This window comes from Rhineura floridana, chromosome 19 (genome assembly GCF_030035675.1).
Source record: "Rhineura floridana isolate rRhiFlo1 chromosome 19, rRhiFlo1.hap2, whole genome shotgun sequence".
NCBI lineage: Eukaryota > Metazoa > Chordata > Lepidosauria > Squamata > Rhineuridae > Rhineura > Rhineura floridana.
In genome coordinates, this window is record NC_084498.1 from 7,409,380 (window position 1) to 7,428,498 (window position 19,119).

A 19,119-nucleotide genomic window follows, 5' to 3' on the forward strand; every position below is an offset into this window, starting at 1 on the left:
AAGCGCAGCCCAGTGAAAAATGAGCATCCTGAATGGCCATGGAATGCTGACTGATGGCTGGCGGGGAGGGGGAATGGAATGGAGTATTGTTGAGGAGGGCATGGCTGGCTGACTAGAATGGTGAACAGCAGTGCTCCTTTCTGCAACGGTTTGTTGCATGTCCCACAAGTATACAAAAGCTTTCGAGTCAGCACTTCTCAAGTTGTGCCACGGAAATGGCTAAGTGTGCCCTGCTGAGCAGCAGATGTATCTTGAGCCTGTTGGAGTGGCAAACCCCATTCCTTCCCCTGTCCTTGGCAATCTAGTGCAACAGTGCCATCCCTGGAGGGCTAGTAAGCATGCATAGGCCTTCCTTGTTAATAGACAGTGGTAAATATTCCTCCTGGTCATGCAGGAGACCAGGGCTGGATTCCCCAACAGGGAGGATGAATTGTGTTTGGGGAAGGGCCGTAGCTCAGTAGAAGAGCATCCACTTTGCACACAGAAGGTCCCCAGTTCAATCCCCGGCATCTCCAGGTTGGGCTGGGAATGGCCCTGGCCTGAAACCCTGGGAGCTGCTGCCAATCAGTATAGGAAGTACTGAGCTAGATGGACCAATGGCTTGATTAAGTACGTAGAGGACGACGTTCCTATAAGGAGTCTTCTGCTGGACTCGGCTGCAGCTGAACAGGTGCAAAAGTATTCCAGAAGTATTCCCGCCACTCAGAAATCTCAACCCCTTCACTCTCTGAGCCGCGAAGGCTGAAGCTCCAGGAGGTGAGGTTCTGAGTTGGCCCATCCCAGGAGGGAGTCACCACAGCCCAGCAGCAGAGCACCTGCCGGAGGTCCAGGTTCAGCCCCTGCACCTCCAGTTTTTAATTTTTATTTTTAAAGAAAACCTCTCCTGCAGCAGGTGATAGGAGAGATCCTTGTTTCCCCAGTGACCTTGGAGAGCCGCTGTTAGCCAAACAAGACAATCCTGGGCGAGATGAAGCCATCGTCTGACTGGATAGAAGGCAGCTGCCGACGCATCTCCGGAGTTTCAAAGGGAGAGGCTCCCATTCTGGGAATGTGATCAAGAAATTGTACTTGTGTTTCACAGGAAACATAGAAAAACGGGTTCTACCAAGTAGGGATGTTGGAGAGAATTCTGACAGAAAAGGAAGCGGAAACTGCCACCGTTCGCGTGTTTGTCTGTGGTCAGGAGTGGAAATCAGTCAAGCAAATTTGGTCGGTATCCACTGACATCATTGTTGCTGTTTTAAGCCTGCAAACAATTCATAATTCACGATATTTTTTGGACGTTGTTTTGACGTTTCTTTTACAGCGAAATGAATGTACGTTATGTCAATAGTTACATAACTTACTTGAAATAGTGCTCAGTGAGACGAAGGCCGTCGTATTTGGTGGAAACTGAACTGCATGGAACCGAAACAGTGCGGATAGTGACGAAAATAGGTCGGAACGGAAATTGCTGCCCTTCTTACATCCGGATTGTCTGCACTGACCAGCAGCAGCTCTCCAGGATGTCAGGCAGGCAGTCTACCTGGAGATGCCAGGGATTGAACCCGGGACCTTCTGCATGCCAGGCAGATGCTCTGCCACTGAGCTACTGTGGTGCTTCCCCAAGTATGTAAACTATGTAAGACCCAATCATGGTTACTTTTTTGCTGTTATTTCTTCTAAATGTCATTATGAGCGTACATAAGTGTAGAGTATCTCCGTTTTTAATTAAGGAAAAAAGAAAAGGCCCAGTTTCTTAGGTGTCAGATGATGGGAAACGCTGACTTAAGCGCATGGGAATTAAATTGTGTTAACAGATTGCGTCGTCACCATAGACCTGACCTCGCCTGTCCCTATGCTAGTATTTGGGGAGGCCCTGTATGCTTAGTGTGGTTACCTAACCTGAAGTATGTTTTGGGTTGTTTTGCATTTCCGTAGGGCTCCTATGGGGTCGTGAAGCTGGCGTACAATGAAAATGACAACACCTACTATGTGAGTAATGTGCTCCGTGCCAGGGGGATGGTGGGCTATAGCTGTGGCGGCTGATGCCCATTGGGACTGGTGGGGCGGAAGGGAGGAGCCAGAGCCAAAGAGAGGCGGAGCCAACTCATTTTAGTTTTGCCCCCATCTTGCTCCCTGCTGAGTTCTGCAAGGGCAAAACTGAGACGAAAAAGGAAGAAGGTGACAGCCATCTGCTGGGCAAGGTGTAAAGAAGCAGTTGGGGGGCAGACTTAGATTAGTGGGGCAGGGTCCCCTTCTCCCTAATGGACCAGCCCACACTGACCAACGACAATGAGAGCAGAGAGCCCTTGGCTCAAGCCCTACGAGAGAGAGATCCAGGGTGACGTAGTGATCTGACCGCTGGACTTTAGATGCAGGAGAGCTGAGTTCGAATCCCTACATGGTGCCAAACTAGATGTGCCACCGCGGCTAGGGGTGGTGGAATCCATTTTTTATTAATTTAATTATGCTTATATCCTGCTCTTCAGTGTAAAAACATTCCTGGGGCAGCTGACAGTAGAAATGTAAAGCAAAACCTCAACAAGTTGCCCCTCCCCCGCATCGCGGTAGCAGAACTAAAGGGAAGCAGGGACTGGCCTCTGCTATCTGCCAAGGGCCACTGGGAGGTTGCAACGGCCTCCCTCCTCCAAGGAAGAGCATCGCAGCAACAGGGAAGTCAGCCTGGCCCCCTCTATTGGCCAAGAAGGAGCAGCTGCGTGGCTGCTCTTGGGTTATTATGATGAAAAGGCAGGATATTCACCTTCTGAAGAAATAGCAACAGAGGAACAAAAATAATAAAACCAAGCAGCTAAGGTAGACCAGTAGTAGTGGTAATAGTAATAAGAGTAGCAGTAGTTATTATTATTATTATTATTATTATTATTTGTTAGTCACCTCATTCACAAGGGTCTCTTCTAGTGACTTAATGAATTAATTTTAAGAACCAATAATTAAAATATTCTGGTGGGTTTTTTTAACTAAATAACGCCGCTTTGAAGATCGGAAAAGTGGTTCTTTAACCTTTTCTTCCAGTGGTAGAGCTCTTCCCCTGATCTAAACCTTGTCCGTCCCCACCAAAAAATGTCTCATATTAGGAGCTCCTCAGAAAGGGGGGGGAATGAATGACAGATATTCCTGTCTACCTGCAATTTTTATTTTTTCTAAGGGAAAGGGTTATTTTGATGATCTGCTATTTGCAATGCCAAAATCGTGTGTGTGTGTGTTTTTAAAAACAAATCGATTTAGACTGGGGCTCCTGGTGGTCCGCAGTTGTGTCCCCACCTACTTCACTTCAGAAATGCTGCAGCGTCTGTGGCTCTCTGGCCTCCTCCTGAGCCCATCTTGTTTCCATCTGTTTTGATTTGTCTTGCAGGCAATGAAAGTGCTTTCCAAGAAGAAGCTGATGAGGCAAGCGGGATTTCCCCGTAAGTGAAAACTAGAAGATGGTGTTGTCCTAATCTTTGTGTTGGCCTGTCCTGAGGCTTTGGGGTGGGGAGAGCAGCTGTAGAGTTGCATGTTGAGTGGGGAGAGCAGGAAGGATTGGTCTTTCTTCCTAATGATTATTATTTATTTTATTATTATTTTATTTATATCCCTCCCTTCCTCCCAGTAGGAACCCAGTAGGTGGTTTACATCTACACCAAGAGCTGCCTTACCACAGGTAAGGTCTGTCGCTCACTGGCAGAACACCTCGTTGGCATGCAGAAGGTCCCAGGTTCAGTCCCCAGTGGCGTCTCCAGGTAGAGCTGGGGGAGATTCTCTGCCTAAAACCCTGGATAGCCACTGCCAGTCAGTGTAGACAATATTGAGCTATAGATGTAGCAATGGTCTGATTCAATACAAGGCAGCTTTGCTTTGTTCCATACTGCTTGTTCTTCCAACCAAGTCTTTCCAACCAACTTTCTGGGATCTCGAGCACAGAGATGCCTTTTCCATCCCTTGCTATATTGGGTCCTTTTAACTGGAGATGCCTGGGATTGGAGCTGGGACTTCCTGCATGCAAGACAGGTGCTCTTCCCACTGAGCTGTGGCCCCTGAGTGACGCTCAACTGGGAGACTTGAAAGGTCAGGCGGATAGTTCCAGTGGGGCCCTGTAGGTTCTGCACTAGTGCCTGGAGTCAGTAACGGTCTGGATGAGGACCAGGAAATTGAGGGTGAACCCTGAGAAAGTGCTGTGGGCTGGTGGTTCTCAGGTCCAAGAATTGAGTAGAAGGCCTGTCCTAGATTGGGTCACACTCAGCTGCGTAGCCTAGGGGTACTCCTTGATCCAGCTTTGTCATGGGAGGCCTGGATACCTTCAGTGGTGTGGAGTACTTTTTCCAGCTATAGCTGGTTAGCCAGCTAAAGCAATTCCTGGACAGGGCTAGCCTTGCCACAGTAATCCATGGAACCCCCAAGGAGATTAATGTGATGCATTCAGTGTGAGGCTACCCTTGAAGACAGCCCAGAAGCTGCACCTAGTGCAGAATGCGGCTACCAAAGTGCTGAGTGACTCAGCCAGCCAGAATTGCTGGTTGGCGCTCTGCACCTGGGCCCCATTTGAGGGGTTTATGATGACTTATAAAGCCCTTAAATGACTTGGGATGAAAATATCTGAAGGATATCTGATCGATGATGAAAGGCCCAAAGGAAACGAGGGAAGTGAGGTCAGTATTCCCAGAACCTCCACCTTGGATGGGAATAGTGCCAATACTCCGACAGCACAAGTAAAAGAGATTTCCCCCCTGACTAATACCCCTCTTGACTGGTCATTGGACCTAAATGGACCTCTTCAACTGGGGACCCTTGACTCCTTTCTCCCTAACCTTGCATCAGAGCTTGCTGCTGCGGGGGATCGGGCCAAACTAGAAGCCCCCTCTCTGGCTGGAGACCTGCCTGAGCCAGGAATGGGATGCCAATGTTCACCTAGCCATCTGACCTGTAATGGAGTATTGTCCCATACAAACTCACATACCTCCCCTAAGTCACCAAAAGATGGAAATAGACTGACTATGGCTGGTGAGTTCCCACTTGAATGCTGGCTTTTTATGTTGACCAAGGACATTGATCTTATGAACACATTTTTGTCCGAATCCAATAACCTTCTATCTATATTAGTGGAGGCTCACAGTATGCTTTCTCAACGTTTGGAGACCGTCTCTAGGGGTACTCGGACTGCTCCAGGGCCTACGCAAACAACTTGAAGTGCTAAGCCCAAGAGCTATGGCACCAAGACAGCCGGGACTGTTACCAGCAATAAGCGAAATAAACAACACAATATAGCTAAGAAGATCACCATCTCTAAGATAAGCAAGAACATCAAGCAACCAAAGCTTAAACGCTATAGTAAAATGAACTTCACTAAACTTTTTCAATTGCTGGACGCTATTCCTACCTCAAAGAGAGATGAGAGGCGAAAGCCAGCTGCCCAGCCAGAACGGCTGAAAGACGGTAGACCAGCCATGAATGATGTAGTTACATCTCCTCCTCTTCTGCCCTCTGTAACTATCGTCTTACCTCAGTGTCAGATGTTAGACCAACCAGATCCTTGGTCACTTACATTTTTGGAATCTAAACCATTTCAAGGTCAACCCCCTGATACTAAATGGTCTCTAGTTCTTAATCGACAGAAACTTGTTCTCTCCAACTATCCTAAACCTCTGGGCTGCATTGCACCTCATGACTGCAAAATTCATCTTTTGGGAATTCTTGAAACATTTACTCCAGGTTCCTTTTCTCTTGGAGACATCCTTAAAGTAGAATACCTATACTATGATCATCTCGCCGCTCAGGCAGTAGTGACTTTTAGCTCATCTGAAAAAACCAGCCAGCTATTTAAAAACAGAAGCGCCCTGCACTCAGTTGGCATCATAACAGTAAGACTCTTTGAAAATACTGCCCTTCCACAGCCCTTATTTAGCTGCTCACCTTTACTACTCAAAAACCCCCAGATAACGTCAGACCACGTGCTGGGGGGAACCTAATTGGGTTGGAAGATGAAATTGTACGGACTTCATCTTCCAGGACACCATGTCTCCCAGTACATTTTGAGCAACCGACTATGGATTGCGATCTAGACCACAGCTTAGGGAGCGTCGTTGACAATGATGAGCTCTGCGAAGAAGAAAAGAACTTATTCGAAGCTTACACCTTGCTTCCGACTCCAGCTCAAATAGACATAGTTCTGAGATTACAAAACCTAATTCTCCAACTGAAGCAATTGTCGAGCGGGGAGACAATTAGTGAAACCCAGAAACCCCACCAACCGCAGCGGATTGTCCCTAGCACGACAGAGGCAACCCCCTTGACCTCGTCTCAGGGTCTAAGGCCCCCAGAAAGTAATCTTCATAACCTCTGCTCAATCTCAGTGGAAATCAATCTGCCAGCAATGAATTTAGTTGAATCTTCCATAAAGAAAAACCAGGTACATGCTCCTTCAAGAACAACAGTAATACCAAGCTCTCCATCTACTTGGACAGATATGAGATGGTTGAGTACAAATGAGGAAGGTTGTCCTCAAAAAGCCCCCCTTTATAAGGAACTTCCTTCAATCCCCAACCAGACATACATATCAAATGTCAGTCGGATGGATGCAATTTTAGAATCAATTGAGCCTCTACCGACCGAATCATCTCCAATGGTTAGCGATTCTCATTTGCAGAAAACTTTTGTTACTCAGCAAACCATGGGAGGTAAATCCATCAAGCCTTGACTAGAAACAACCTGTTCGGCATCCCGCTATTCCTCTCCTGGAACATTGCAGGATGGAAGTCCAAAGTGACAGATCCTTCTTTTACGGATTATATAAATAAACATGATATCGTGTTCCTCCAGGAAACTTGGTCTACTGAGACATTAGAACTAGACGGCTACTCTGCCTATTCGATGGCTGCCATACCAAGTGATAAAGGCAGCCGCCCCAAAGGTGGCCTGAGTATGTTGGCTGCTACAAATCTCAGAGCCAGCACCACTAATTTAGATTTTTTACCAGGGCTAGCCATGTCCTTAGTCCTTAAGTTCCCTTGGATGTGTTTGCTATTAATAAACGTTTACTTTCCTCCGATTCGTCAAAAAAGTCGAATAAGCAAAGTGTACTATGAACTAGAGGCCTGTATAGACAAGCAGACAATGCTCTACCCTGAGCCGGCGGTGATATTAGCGGGTGACTTCAACACTAGAATAGGCCCTAGCGATGATGCTTTGTATGCTCATTTTCATGAAGTCCCCCCTGCCCCAGATGAAACCTATCTTTTGCCAACCCACCGCTTTAAAGATCCAGGGTTTAACTTCGCTGGTCTTTGTCTTATTCAATCACTCTTCAGACTGAACCTCGTTTTAGCAAATGGGTCTGTGGAGGGCGATAATAGTGGTGAATTCACCTATTTCTCCGGCATAGGAGCTTCAACGATAGATTTCTTTATTGTGTCCGTTGACCTCTTCAGCAAACTTTCATCATGTATGGACCATCTCCCCCTGATTCTTTTGATGTGCTGCGATTCCCAAATTATTCACATTGATCAGCCTATAACGCTGGAAATTGCCCCAGTAAGAGCCTCACGCGTCAGATGGACGTTTAAGCTGGAAAAGGATCTGAAAGCATCACTTTACTCTCATAGCTCCCTTCGTCGCCGTGAACAACTGCTAGCGGCGGATCCTGGAGAACCAATGTTAGCCTCATACCATGAACTGATTTCAGACGTACAACTCTGTCTGATCTCTAAGTCACCTGTAAAGTCTTCCACCCGCTTTCAAAATTCTAAATTGTGGTTTGACAAGGACTGTGTTAACCTGAAGAAATTGCTAGTAGAGAAATACAGGGAATACAAAGCACAGGATCTGCCATCTTTACCTGCTGATTGCCTCGCACTAAAAAAGGAATACAAACTCCTAATTAAACGGAAAAAAAGATCAGCCCAGGTTTGCCTCTGGCAGTCTCTGATTGCTGCCTTGAGGTCTAAGACTTCGTCCGCTTTCTGGAAGCTTGTGACTAGGGGCTGGGCCAACGTTCCTATTTCAGTGAACCATCATATTCCTGCAAATACATGGGAGGTGTATTTTCATGATATTTTCTCCAGCAGCCAAATCAGGACAAAAAGGGCAGAGACCTTTACAAACGATCTGCCAATTTGGCCCCCAGTCTCTGTTAGTGAGGTTAACTCTCTAATTACTAGCCTGAAGCTGGGTAAAGCCCCAGGGCCTGACAACATTATCCCAGAGGTAATTAAATCCAACCCAGAGTGGTGGGCTCCAGTTCTGGCAGCCCTCTTCACAAGTATTGATCGAACTCTTTGTATCCCAGAAGACTTGGGGCTTTGCTACTATTGTTCCAATCTTCAAAAAGGGCAGCCGGACAGACCCAGCCAACTATAGGCCTATCACCCTCCTGAACATCCTAAGCAAGCTTTATGCAAGCCATTTGCTAATAAAACTGCAGACTTGGATGGAACAGGAAAGTATTCTGGAGGGAGGAGCAAGCTGGCTTTAGGGCGAGTCGCTCTCCCCTGGACCATGTTTTTGTGCTTCAACATCTCATAGAAAAATATACTGCCAAGCCAGGGGGTGCTCTCTATGCTGCCTTTATCGATTTTAAGGCTGCATTTGATTCCATCTCGAGAGACAAACTTTGGTCCAAACTCAAATCCACCACTATGGATAGGCGCCTATTAGCTCTGATCCATGGCCTAAATCAGAATACCCAGGTCCAGATCAGATGCAACTGTGCTGGTAATCTTTCTAGACCCATTCCCACCCTCAAGGGAGTTAAGCAGGGCTGCATCTTGACCCCCACTCTTTTCAACCTGTATATTAACTCCCTAATTAAAAATCTGATGCAAAGCCCTACGCATCACCCTACTCTATCAAACAGACCTCTTTCTGTTTTACTATATGCAGATGACGCAGTACTTTTGTCGCTCTCAAGTACTGGTCTTCGACGTTTATTAAGAACCCTTTCTAGCCATTGTACTAATGATTTGTTGGTGATTAATCATAATAAATCCAAGGTCGTAGTATTCACCAGGAAGAGGGTAAAACATCAGTGGCAAGTAAATGGCACTCCTATTGAACAAATTCCATCATATAGATATCTGGGAATAACCCTTCATTCTTCCGGACTTTGGCACCTGCAGGCAATGAATGCTAGAGCGATCGCTATGTGGAGCACAAAGGCTCTCCTATCCTTCTTCCGCACGAAGGGTGGCCAATATGTGCCATCTGCGCTGCAGGTATTCTCTGCCAAAGTCATCTCGCAATTGTTATATGGTGCCCAGATAAGTGTCTATGATAGCCACACTCCCTTTGAAACAATTCAATCTAAGTTCCTAAGAAACATTCTAGCTACTCCCTCCTGTGTTTCGAACGTAAAACTTTGTCTTGAAGTCGGCCTGCCTACTATTGAGACCCGCATATGGGTGCTCAAATTTTGGTACTGGCTAAAATTGACCTTTATCCCAGTTGGTCTGGCTCCCCTTGTATTATCAGATAATTATCAATCTAAATGGAAGAAATCCTTATCCATTAAACTCGCTATTTTAGGTTTCTCTCTCCCCCAATATTTTAGTGCTAGGCCTTTCTAAGGCACAGGCGGCTATTACCCAGAGAATCTTTGATGTGGATTTCCAAAACCTTCTGCCCCTCACTGGTTTGAACCCTGATTTTAATCCTTACCCTAAGGCTTTTACTCCGGCGCATTATCTAGTTTTTCTCCACATTCCTAGGCTCAGAAAATCATTTACATTGGCCAAATTCTGCCATCTGCTCTTTTAGAGGGCAGGTTTTGAAAAATCCCTCTTGCCGAACGTTATTGCCCATGTAATATTGGTGCTATTGAGACTGTAAGCCATGTTTTACTAGAATGTGCCTTTTATAACGACCTCCGTAGGCGGTTTATTGTCCCTACTCTCCAGAAGCTTCCAGGCAGGGACGCTGCTTTTTATGTGCAATACTTCTTTGTAGATAAAGACCCCCGAATAACATCTAAGGTAGCGAGTTTCTTTGCTGCAGCGATTAATCTTCACAAAGTGCTGATAAGCCAAGGACCACTGCATTTTGCAGCATGTGTTTAAATTGCGTGTATATGCTTATTGGCTCATAAGTATTGCATTGTTAACTCTTTCTTATCATGTTTTTTATTTGTATGGTAATATCTGCTGGTCTCTGACCGTAATAAAATAAAATCAATCAAATCAATATCTGAAGGAGCACCTGCCCGTGTTTTAAGATCTTTGGGGGCAGACCGTTCTTGACGCGTACTGGGAGAAAGACATCATGTTGTGACACGGGGGAGGGGCCTTCTCCATGGAGATCCCACACTTGTAGAATGCCATGCCTCAGAGCTATGCTTTGCTTTTTGGCGCCAACAGAAACCATAGCTATTTGCTCCAGCTTTTGTGGGATGTTAATGAAAAATGGAAATGGACTGCCTTCAAGTCGATTCCGACTTATGGCGACCCTACAAATAGTTTTCATGGTAAGCGGTATTCAGATGTGGTTTTACCATTGCCTTCGTCTGAGGCTGAGAGGCAGTGACTGGCCCAAGGGCACCCAGGGAGCTTCATGGCTGTGTGGGGATTCAAACCCGGGACTCCCAGGTCGTAGTCCAGCACTCTAACCACTATGCTACTCTGGCTCTCACTACACTACCCTGGCTGGTTAATGGAGTAACCTAATTGCTGAAGGGTGAAGTCGCTGGAGTATAAAGGCAATTCTACAGGTTATTCTGACTATTATTTGAATTATGACATTCTTATTTATTTATTTATTTATTCGATTTATTAGTCGCCCATCTGGCTGGTTACCCAGCCACTCTGAGCGACGTACAAAGCAAAGACATATAAAACATCAGAACATCAAAGGGCTAAACAGTAAAAGCTAAACAATAAGGTAGAGGCAACTGAGTTATTTGCTCTTGTTTACATAAATCTGATGCCCTAAGTCAGCCTTTCCCAACCGGTGTGCCTCCAGATGTTGTTGGACCACAACTCCCATCAGCCTCAGCCATTGGCAGTGCTGGCTGGGGCTGATGGGAGTTGTGGTCCAACAACATCTGGAGGCACACTGGTTGGGAAAGGCTGCCCTAAGTTCTTGTCTTTTGTAACCCACCCTGAGATCAGCTGCTTAGAAATTTACTAAATAAATATATCAACCTAACCCTAAGCAATTATGGGTCTTCTCGACAGCAGAGACCCCCCCCAAGCACCACCTCTCCAGCTCTGTCTGTATTGTCTTCAACAGGCCGTCCTCCTCCTCGCGGTGCCAAGTCCCGTCTGGAAGGCTTCTGCCAACCCAAAGGACCCATTGAGCAGGTCTACCAAGAGATCGCCATCTTGAAAAAACTTGACCACCCGAACGTAGTGAAGTTGGTGGAGGTGAGGCTGGTGTTGCGTGACATCAGAAGCAAGAACCCAGTAGAGGAGGGGACAGAGTGTAAGGCTACATCCGGCACTCTCTGTTCACTAGCACGAGGACGCTTGCACTAGTGGATGGGTTGGTTTTAATATTGCACAACAGAGGAATCCAAGGCAACCGTTGCACCTAGCGGAAACTTGTTGCGCAACAGATTGCACGGTCTATTGCGCAACCAAGTTACCAGCAACCTGCTTATGCATTTTCTTGTGCAACATTTCACTAGTGGAACAAGGATACTGCTAGGTAGCTTTGACTTGATGCTCCATTGGATCCTCAGCAGACGGTGGTGTTGCCCTTTTTCCTTAATTGGTGGGAGGTAGGGAAGGGGGACAAATTCAATTCAGATTGCATTTAAAGTCAAATTTATCAAATTCTCATTTTTCAAAATAATACGAGGAGCGAAACAGACCCAGCCTTTGACATTCACACTTATCTGAATTTTGTGATGCAGTTCTCCAGCCCAACCAGCTTTTACAAAAAAGCAAATATTTTTGTGAAATGAAACATTTAAAAAGAAAACCAAATATATGTAATCTTGACCCAAGAGAATCACTCCATCAGTAAGCTGGTTTCTGTCCCCACACAGTGTGACCAAGAGCCATCCAGGTAGGGCCTTGTAAATTAAGGGGCAAGTTAATTAAGGGACCTGGCTGTCCTTTGGCGCCGGACCTGTGCAGGGATGCTATGGAGAGAAGGTCCTTAGCTTGCCCCGAAGACCCCATTTGCCCCTTCCCCCCAGTTTTGCCAACTTTCAGTGTTTTTATGTTGTCCCATAGGACTGAATGGGAGCTGATAAGGGTCCACTCTGCTTCTAGCTGCCTAACCTGCCCCTTAATTTACATGGCCCCACCTGGGTGCATCTTGGTCACACTGTGTGGGGACAGAATCCAGCTTATTGATGGAGTGATTCTCTTGGGTCATGATTACATATATTTGGTTTTCTTTTTAAATGTTTCATTTCACAAGCAACGGATGCTAAAAGTCAATGTGAGATTTTTGCAAGCCTCTCATAAAAGACACAAGTGAACATAAGAAACATTTTCTGTTTTTTTAAATGGATGTAATGTATAGGTTATACAGAGTCACATTTATAAATATTCATTATACTACAATATTTATGTAACAACACGATTCATTCTATAAATCGAATCACACTGGTTATAATACATTAACAATAAATTACCAAAAGTTGTCTTCTCTTTTTTAAGAAGTAAGCAAATTAAGAACCTCTTCATCTAATGCTTTCTTCCATTATTCTTTAATTATTCATTAATTTAATCCAGTTTTAATACTTGAAGAACTTATCTAGATAATGCACTTTAACACTCTTTCCTCATCTGTCTCTCCTTCATCCAGTAATTTAACACATTTAATTAATTTAATTTAATGCATTTAATTTCCCAGTTATCATTTTTGGTTCTGGCATAGTGTATATTTTTTATAAACCCTGAAGAATCTTATTTATATTACAGAACGTGCTGTAAAATTAATCCCAGCAGGAATTATTTCTGTTATGTTGCAGCTACATCTTATCTTTTTAAAAGCTCAAAAGAGAGAGAATGAATGGAATTACTGTGGCCAAGTATGCACAAACAAAATGTTTGAATGTAGAGCTGAAGGGTAATTTTTTTTTTCTTAAACCCTAAGTTCTGAAACTAGCAGAAGGCTTTATGTGGATCGCAAATTGGAAGCTTATAGCAGTAAAGTTGATGATATAATCAGGGGAAATGAGAAATAAAACTTATTATTTATTTATAAGATGTCTTACACCTCCTTCACCATAAGTTCCCAGGACTGGTTGCAAAACTAAAATACACAATTATAAAAACAAATTATAGTTATAAAACACATAAAACCATTCCAAATGGAACAGAACAGTATAGATTCAACAAAAGAGGATGGTCCCACAAAATGACCTTTCTTTCTTTCTATATCCCAGTAGGAGCCCAGGGCAGCTGTTAAAGGCCAAAGGAATGAGGTGCATCTTCAGCATGTGACCTTTCAGATATTTGGGTCTTAAGTTTTACTTTATTTGTTTTAAAATGCTTAATAATCTTCCTTACATCTTCTGCTTATATCAGTTTATGCTGCTTAAATGTTCAGAGCCTGTCAGCACGGGCACCATAGTACATGCTGCTGGGTGCACTTTCTTAACGTTGCCCTATGCCATGATGTCAGAGCTATGCACAGTTCACCCTAGAACATAATTATGCAACTACCATGGTATGCCCTCTCAGTGGGGTTTCTGTTTCATTTAAACACAGTATTTTCTTCCCAGAGCGATTAAGTAAAGCACCTATTAACAGTCAAACAATGCACTACAGTGCATTTCAGTTAATTCTAATGCATTTTGGATGAAGCCAGAAAGGTTGAAAGCTGTCATCTTTGACAGAGATACAGATGGTTTCTGACGTGAACTTCATAGCTTCTGCCCAGCTTTTGTGGTTCATAAAGGGAGCAAAAGTCACCCAAATGAAGCTGCATGGAATAGAGTAAGCAGTTGCCATCTGACTGCAAGGCTAATTTTGAACCCAAATGTTGTGGGCAGAAATGAAGGGCAGAAAAAGCAGTATGGTAGAAAAAGACAGAGGATAAAAGAGATATGACAAGGGAAGATTAAAGCAGCCAGAAGAGAGGGACAAATAGCTGTTCAGGATATTTAAATCCCATCCTTAACAAACATTCTTTCCTAGGCAGTGCTTACGTGGTTTAAAACAGATCTCCTACAATGATGAGGGCTAGAAGCTTGAGTTTCTAACAACGATTGGAAGAGAAATTCATTTTCCGGGTATACACCCCTTGAATCAAGGACCTTAATATATTGGGATATACTGAAATGCTGTTTCAAAGTATATGAGTTACAGGAATCTAGATGCGTGTTGTGCACCTCTTTTTTATTTTTTCTCTCTGTGTTTGTTGCTTTGACAGGTGCTAGATGACCCCAGTGAAGACCACCTGTACATGGGTAACCAGCTCCTCTTTCCATCCATTTTGCTATGCACATCAAAAAGAGGCTCCTTCACTTCCAGTCTGCGCAGGACAGTGCAGAGGCAAGCAGCCTCAATGGCACAAAAGCATTTAAAAAATTTACCCGAGATGGCTGGTGAACTGTAAAGCAGCCTTGCATTTAACAGCTCGCCTGGTTGCCATAGGCGACCAGGAATCCAATGCAGGCGAGTGAGTGGGCTAGTGGAGGTGGAACAGAGCTCTCCATTCCTCCTCCAACAGCCCACTTTGTTTCTGTCCTAGCGGCAGAGGAAGGAAAGCCTCTTCCTTCATGACCAGCATCAAAGTAAAGCTACATATCTGATATCCCCTCCAGGTTGCTCATCCCAGACCCACCTTCTGCTAATTCATCTCTCCCCTTAATGAAAAGGTGATGATGAAGCTCAGATGGAAGTGGCTCAACCCTGGGAATCCCAGGCAGGTTTGACAATCCAGGGTTGGATAAACAGAATAAGGCATATAGCCCAATCCAAGAAATTAACCTAACCTTGTAGGCTAAGGAGAGTTGAGCCATGACTGCCTGTTCATAATGTTCTCTCAAATAAGGAGTTTCTCATCTTTGGGTCTTTGGAATAATTTAAGATTACGTGCAAGGACCGAAATGTTGTTTGACAAGAACTTGCAATATGCAATTGACTGTAACATGCACCTCTTGGTGGAAGGCTAATAAAACAAAAGCCAGTTGAGCCCACCAGCCTTGCAGCAGGTTAGTGAAATGTTTTGTTAAATCATTTTTGTGGCCTTCGTTTGCAATGGTGAACTAAAGATTTTCTAATCAGCTAACAGCCCTACATACGTTATTTATTAATTAAATTTATAACCCGCCCTTCGTCCTGAAGGAGCCCAGGGAGATGTGTCTGTGTATATGTGTGTGTGTGTATACATACATACATACATACATACATATATATACATACATATATATATACATACATACATACATACATACATACATACATACATATATATATATATATATATATGGAAATGGAATGCCTTCAAGACGGGGTTTACCACTGCCTCCCTCTGAGGCTAGTCCTCCCCAGCTGGCCAGGGCCTGCTCAGCTTGCCACAGCTGCACAAGCCAGCCCCTTCTTTGTCCACAACTGCCAGCTGGGGAGCAACTGGACTCCTTGGGACTATGCCGCTTGCCCACGGCTGCACAGGTGGCAGGGCACGTAACTCCTGAGCCACTCACCCTGGGATGATCTTTAGCTGGCCCTTGACACCCAGGAGACCCAAACGGGGATTTGGACTCACAGACTCTGGACTCCCAGCCAGGCTCTCCTCCCCACTGTGCTATACCAGCTGTTATATATAAACAAATGTATATTGTACTGCCCCCTCCATGATTCAAAATTTTGTGTGTGTATACACACACACAAAATTTTGAAACATGGAGGGGGCAGTACAATATACATTTGTTTGCTGCAACCTCCGGTTTTCTGACCCACCCCTCTTTTTCTCAGCTTTGTATGGGGCTTGCTATAAGAATGGTCTGCACATGTCTGTAGCAGCCCAAGCTGTTTGGCACGCTGCTGCCTACGCAAGGGACCACTTCCAGATGGAAGAAAGACTAAAATAGATCTTGGACAGCATTTCCATATTTTCTCCCTCTGTGCACCATCTGGTGTTTGTTTCCAGTTGGTGTTTAAATCAAAGGCTCTCCATACAAATTCATTTTAAAAAGCCTAACAGAGTTTTTGGACCTTTCTTCTAGGCCAGGCTTCACTAACCAGGTGCCCTCCAAATGTTTACATCTGGAGGGAAACCCGGCTGGCAAAGGCTGTTCTAGAGAGAGTCCCCACTGCCTTGTTTTCACTCAACAGTTATTAATGAAGGAGGGAGGTGGAGCATGTTTGTATTGGAGTATAAGCCACCAGCATTTTGTCTCCCCCCTCCCCCTATTGCTGGCTCAATGTGTGGCCCCTAGCAAGTCTTTTTGTATCTGGTGTCACACCTGGGGAAGAGAGCACTAGCAGCTGACAGCTCCATGTCAGTGGGGCAGAGGAATCCGCTCCGGGTTTTAGTCTGAACTTTCAAGAGAGCTAAAAGTTCCAACTAAAAACCAGAGAGGATCCCACTACCCCACTGACATGGAGTCACCAGCTGTCACTGGGAGAGAGAGAAATGAAGACAGAGTCCAAAATCTGTACCAAAGGTGAGTTTTTGAATTCAGGGCTTCTGTGCCCAGTCTAACTAGCTGTCCCTTTGATTGTTCTGGGTCTCCTGTCTATGTCACCAATTTAATTTAACTTAAATCCTCATCCTTTCTATCTGTTTCTACTTGCACAATTGAGACAGAAGCCCCAAATGCATGTTTTACTGACATCCGGTTCTTCCTTCAATATATTCTGGGCACCATAGGATTGGTCAAAATCAAGCGTAGGAAATATGAGGTTCTCCAGATGTTGCTGGACTACAGCTCCTAGCAGCATGGCCAGTGGTTAGGCCAGTGGTTAGGGATGATGGGAGTTTTACTCCAGCAACAATTGGCGGGCCACAGGCTCCCCACCCTGGTTTATATGGAATGACAAATCCAAACCCTTATATATACACTGCATCATTGGCTGCTGTCTGGTTTATGGTAAACTATAAAACTAGTTTGCACTTGCCCTTCAAGACCAGAATCAAACCATGATTTGCAACTAGTGTTTGCAGGACAAGCACAAACCACAACAGTTAGCATACCAGGCTTTTGATCCTGGTATGCAAGGGGACCACAAGCCTTTGTTTAGAAGTAGTGGCAAACTATGGTTTTACTACACACCAGGAAGCATGTAGTTATGCTGAGCATGTGAGAAGAGAGGAGGGAGCATGCATGCATGCACAGGGCTTGTTCCAATAGTACCGAACCATGGTTTGAACTGAACCTTACTTAGTCTCCCATCCAGACGCTAATCAGGCCGTGGCCTCATAAACTTTCAGAATGTAAAAGTTGCCCTTTGATGCTGTATTTAAAACTTGGAGATTATACGGCCATTCTCCTGCCTGGAGAGTTCATTATTTAAAAAGCAGGATTATTTTCTCCTTGCAGTGTTCTCTCCTCATAATTAATCACCTATCTCTTTTGTGTTTCAGTGTTCGAACTTGTGAAAAAAGGGTAAGATTATGATTGTTGTGTTTATTAATATGTACAATGTCGCTAAGGTACAGGATGTATTGCAGAATGTAGAGGGAGACAGTTTGTTACCCAAGGACTTCACAGTTTTGCAGTCTAATGTCCTTTGGCCTTAGGATGACACACAGCCCCCCTACACACACACACACACATACTCTGTCTTCCCTTTTTTGGATCCCCACGCCTTGAATCTACAAGACCGTCTTCCTCCTGTGTCTCTCCCCACTGACCCCTACAGCCTTTCATCCTAGATCTCTGTCACCAGTGTACAGCTGCAGCAATGAAGACAGTTGGGTAAACAGATTAAAATTATTTGCAGTATTTATGTACCACTTTTCAGGCAGACCTCAAAGCAGTTTGCATAACATTATTACAGTAAGTGTAGATTTTTTTAAAAGGTTACAATGAAACGATGCGCCAAAGTAGACAGAATCCTGTGTTGAAAAAACCAAATCCTGCAACTGTATAAAGTAGCGCAAATTGATTGGGTTTGTGCATGTAACTGTGTGCTTCTCCAAAGAGTTCTCCACCCCTGGCTTCTGTGACTGAATCCGGCGTCATCCCGCCCCCCTTTCAAGCCTATTGCCAAAATTAAGTCCTCAAGGCCCTAGGAAGAGTCTCAGACCCGGGACTATGGGTCCCAATTGCTTCACTGGTAGCATGCCAGAGGTGGACAGAAAGCCAGTGTCCTCTCTCTGCTGCACTTCAGTGCCATCTCTGGCCAAGGGTGGTATTGCAGCTGGCAACTCCATAGGAGTCAGGTGATGCAGTGGACCGATAAAGTTCCACCTGATGGTATATAAAGCTTCTCACTCTAGCTTGGCTCCTCCCTTTGAGCCAGTTGTTGGACAGGTTCAGTCTCTCAACTGTTCTCGAAGAGGGAGCTTCCCACTTCACTCCTTATGGCCTGCCTGGTTGTTTAGCTACTGGCTGTCATGCTCCAGTGGGTGCCCTCAGGGGCTAAGGTACCAGTCTCCAGAGGTATAACCCTCTTAGCGCAACACTCGCCAACGAGGGCAGGGTTGCAGGTCCAGCACAGGCAGTAATGTAGGGGCAAATTCAGAAGTGCAGGCTCCTTTGTTAGTCACACCCACATACCTGTTTTCTTGCTGCGGGTTTGAGAACCAGATAATTGTTAATGCCTTCTCCCACAACAACAGACATCCCTAGGAGCCAATCAGCATGAAATAGGAGAGTGTTAGCTACTGAGGAGAGTCTTCTCAGTGGCTGACACCCTCCCCTTTCATGCTGATTGGCTTGCAAGATGCTGGAAACATGGGGACCCTGACCCTCCTCCCAAAAACATAAGGGGTCTAAGAGCTCCCAAGACCCCAGATGACTACACCCCTGAGCACAGGCCAAGCAAACCGAGGTCAAGCACAGAGCCACAGGCACCAGGTTGCTGTCATGTATTGGAGGGAGGAACTTGAAGTTTGGATGGGGGGATTTGTGAAGGTGGAATGGCAGGCACTTCCTTCATCCATGGAAGGGCTTTTCTGAATGTGGAGTGAGGGGTGCTCATGTATGTTCTGTGTGTGATTGAGAGAGAGAGAGAGTTCTCCACCTCACCTTGTATATTTTTCCTGATAATTGGGAAATGCTCCGTGTGTTTGTGTGTGGATCAA

The 19,119-nt window shown here is 45.1% G+C and overlaps 1 protein-coding gene across 5 annotated transcripts in view; it reads left to right on the forward strand.

Annotated features, from left to right (window-relative positions):
* Positions 1-19,119, forward strand: part of CAMKK2 (calcium/calmodulin dependent protein kinase kinase 2) — a 71,112-nt gene that overhangs the window by 35,292 nt on the left and 16,701 nt on the right. For all 5 annotated transcript variants that reach the window (XM_061603044.1, XM_061603042.1, XM_061603043.1 and 2 more), the window contains exons 4-8: positions 1,921-1,974; positions 3,356-3,407; positions 11,194-11,327; positions 14,296-14,332; positions 17,455-17,476. In XM_061603044.1, coding sequence (XP_061459028.1) covers positions 1,921-1,974; positions 3,356-3,407; positions 11,194-11,327; positions 14,296-14,332; positions 17,455-17,476 — 299 coding nt within the window. The remainder of the gene's footprint in view (positions 1-1,920; positions 1,975-3,355; positions 3,408-11,193; positions 11,328-14,295; positions 14,333-17,454; positions 17,477-19,119) is intronic.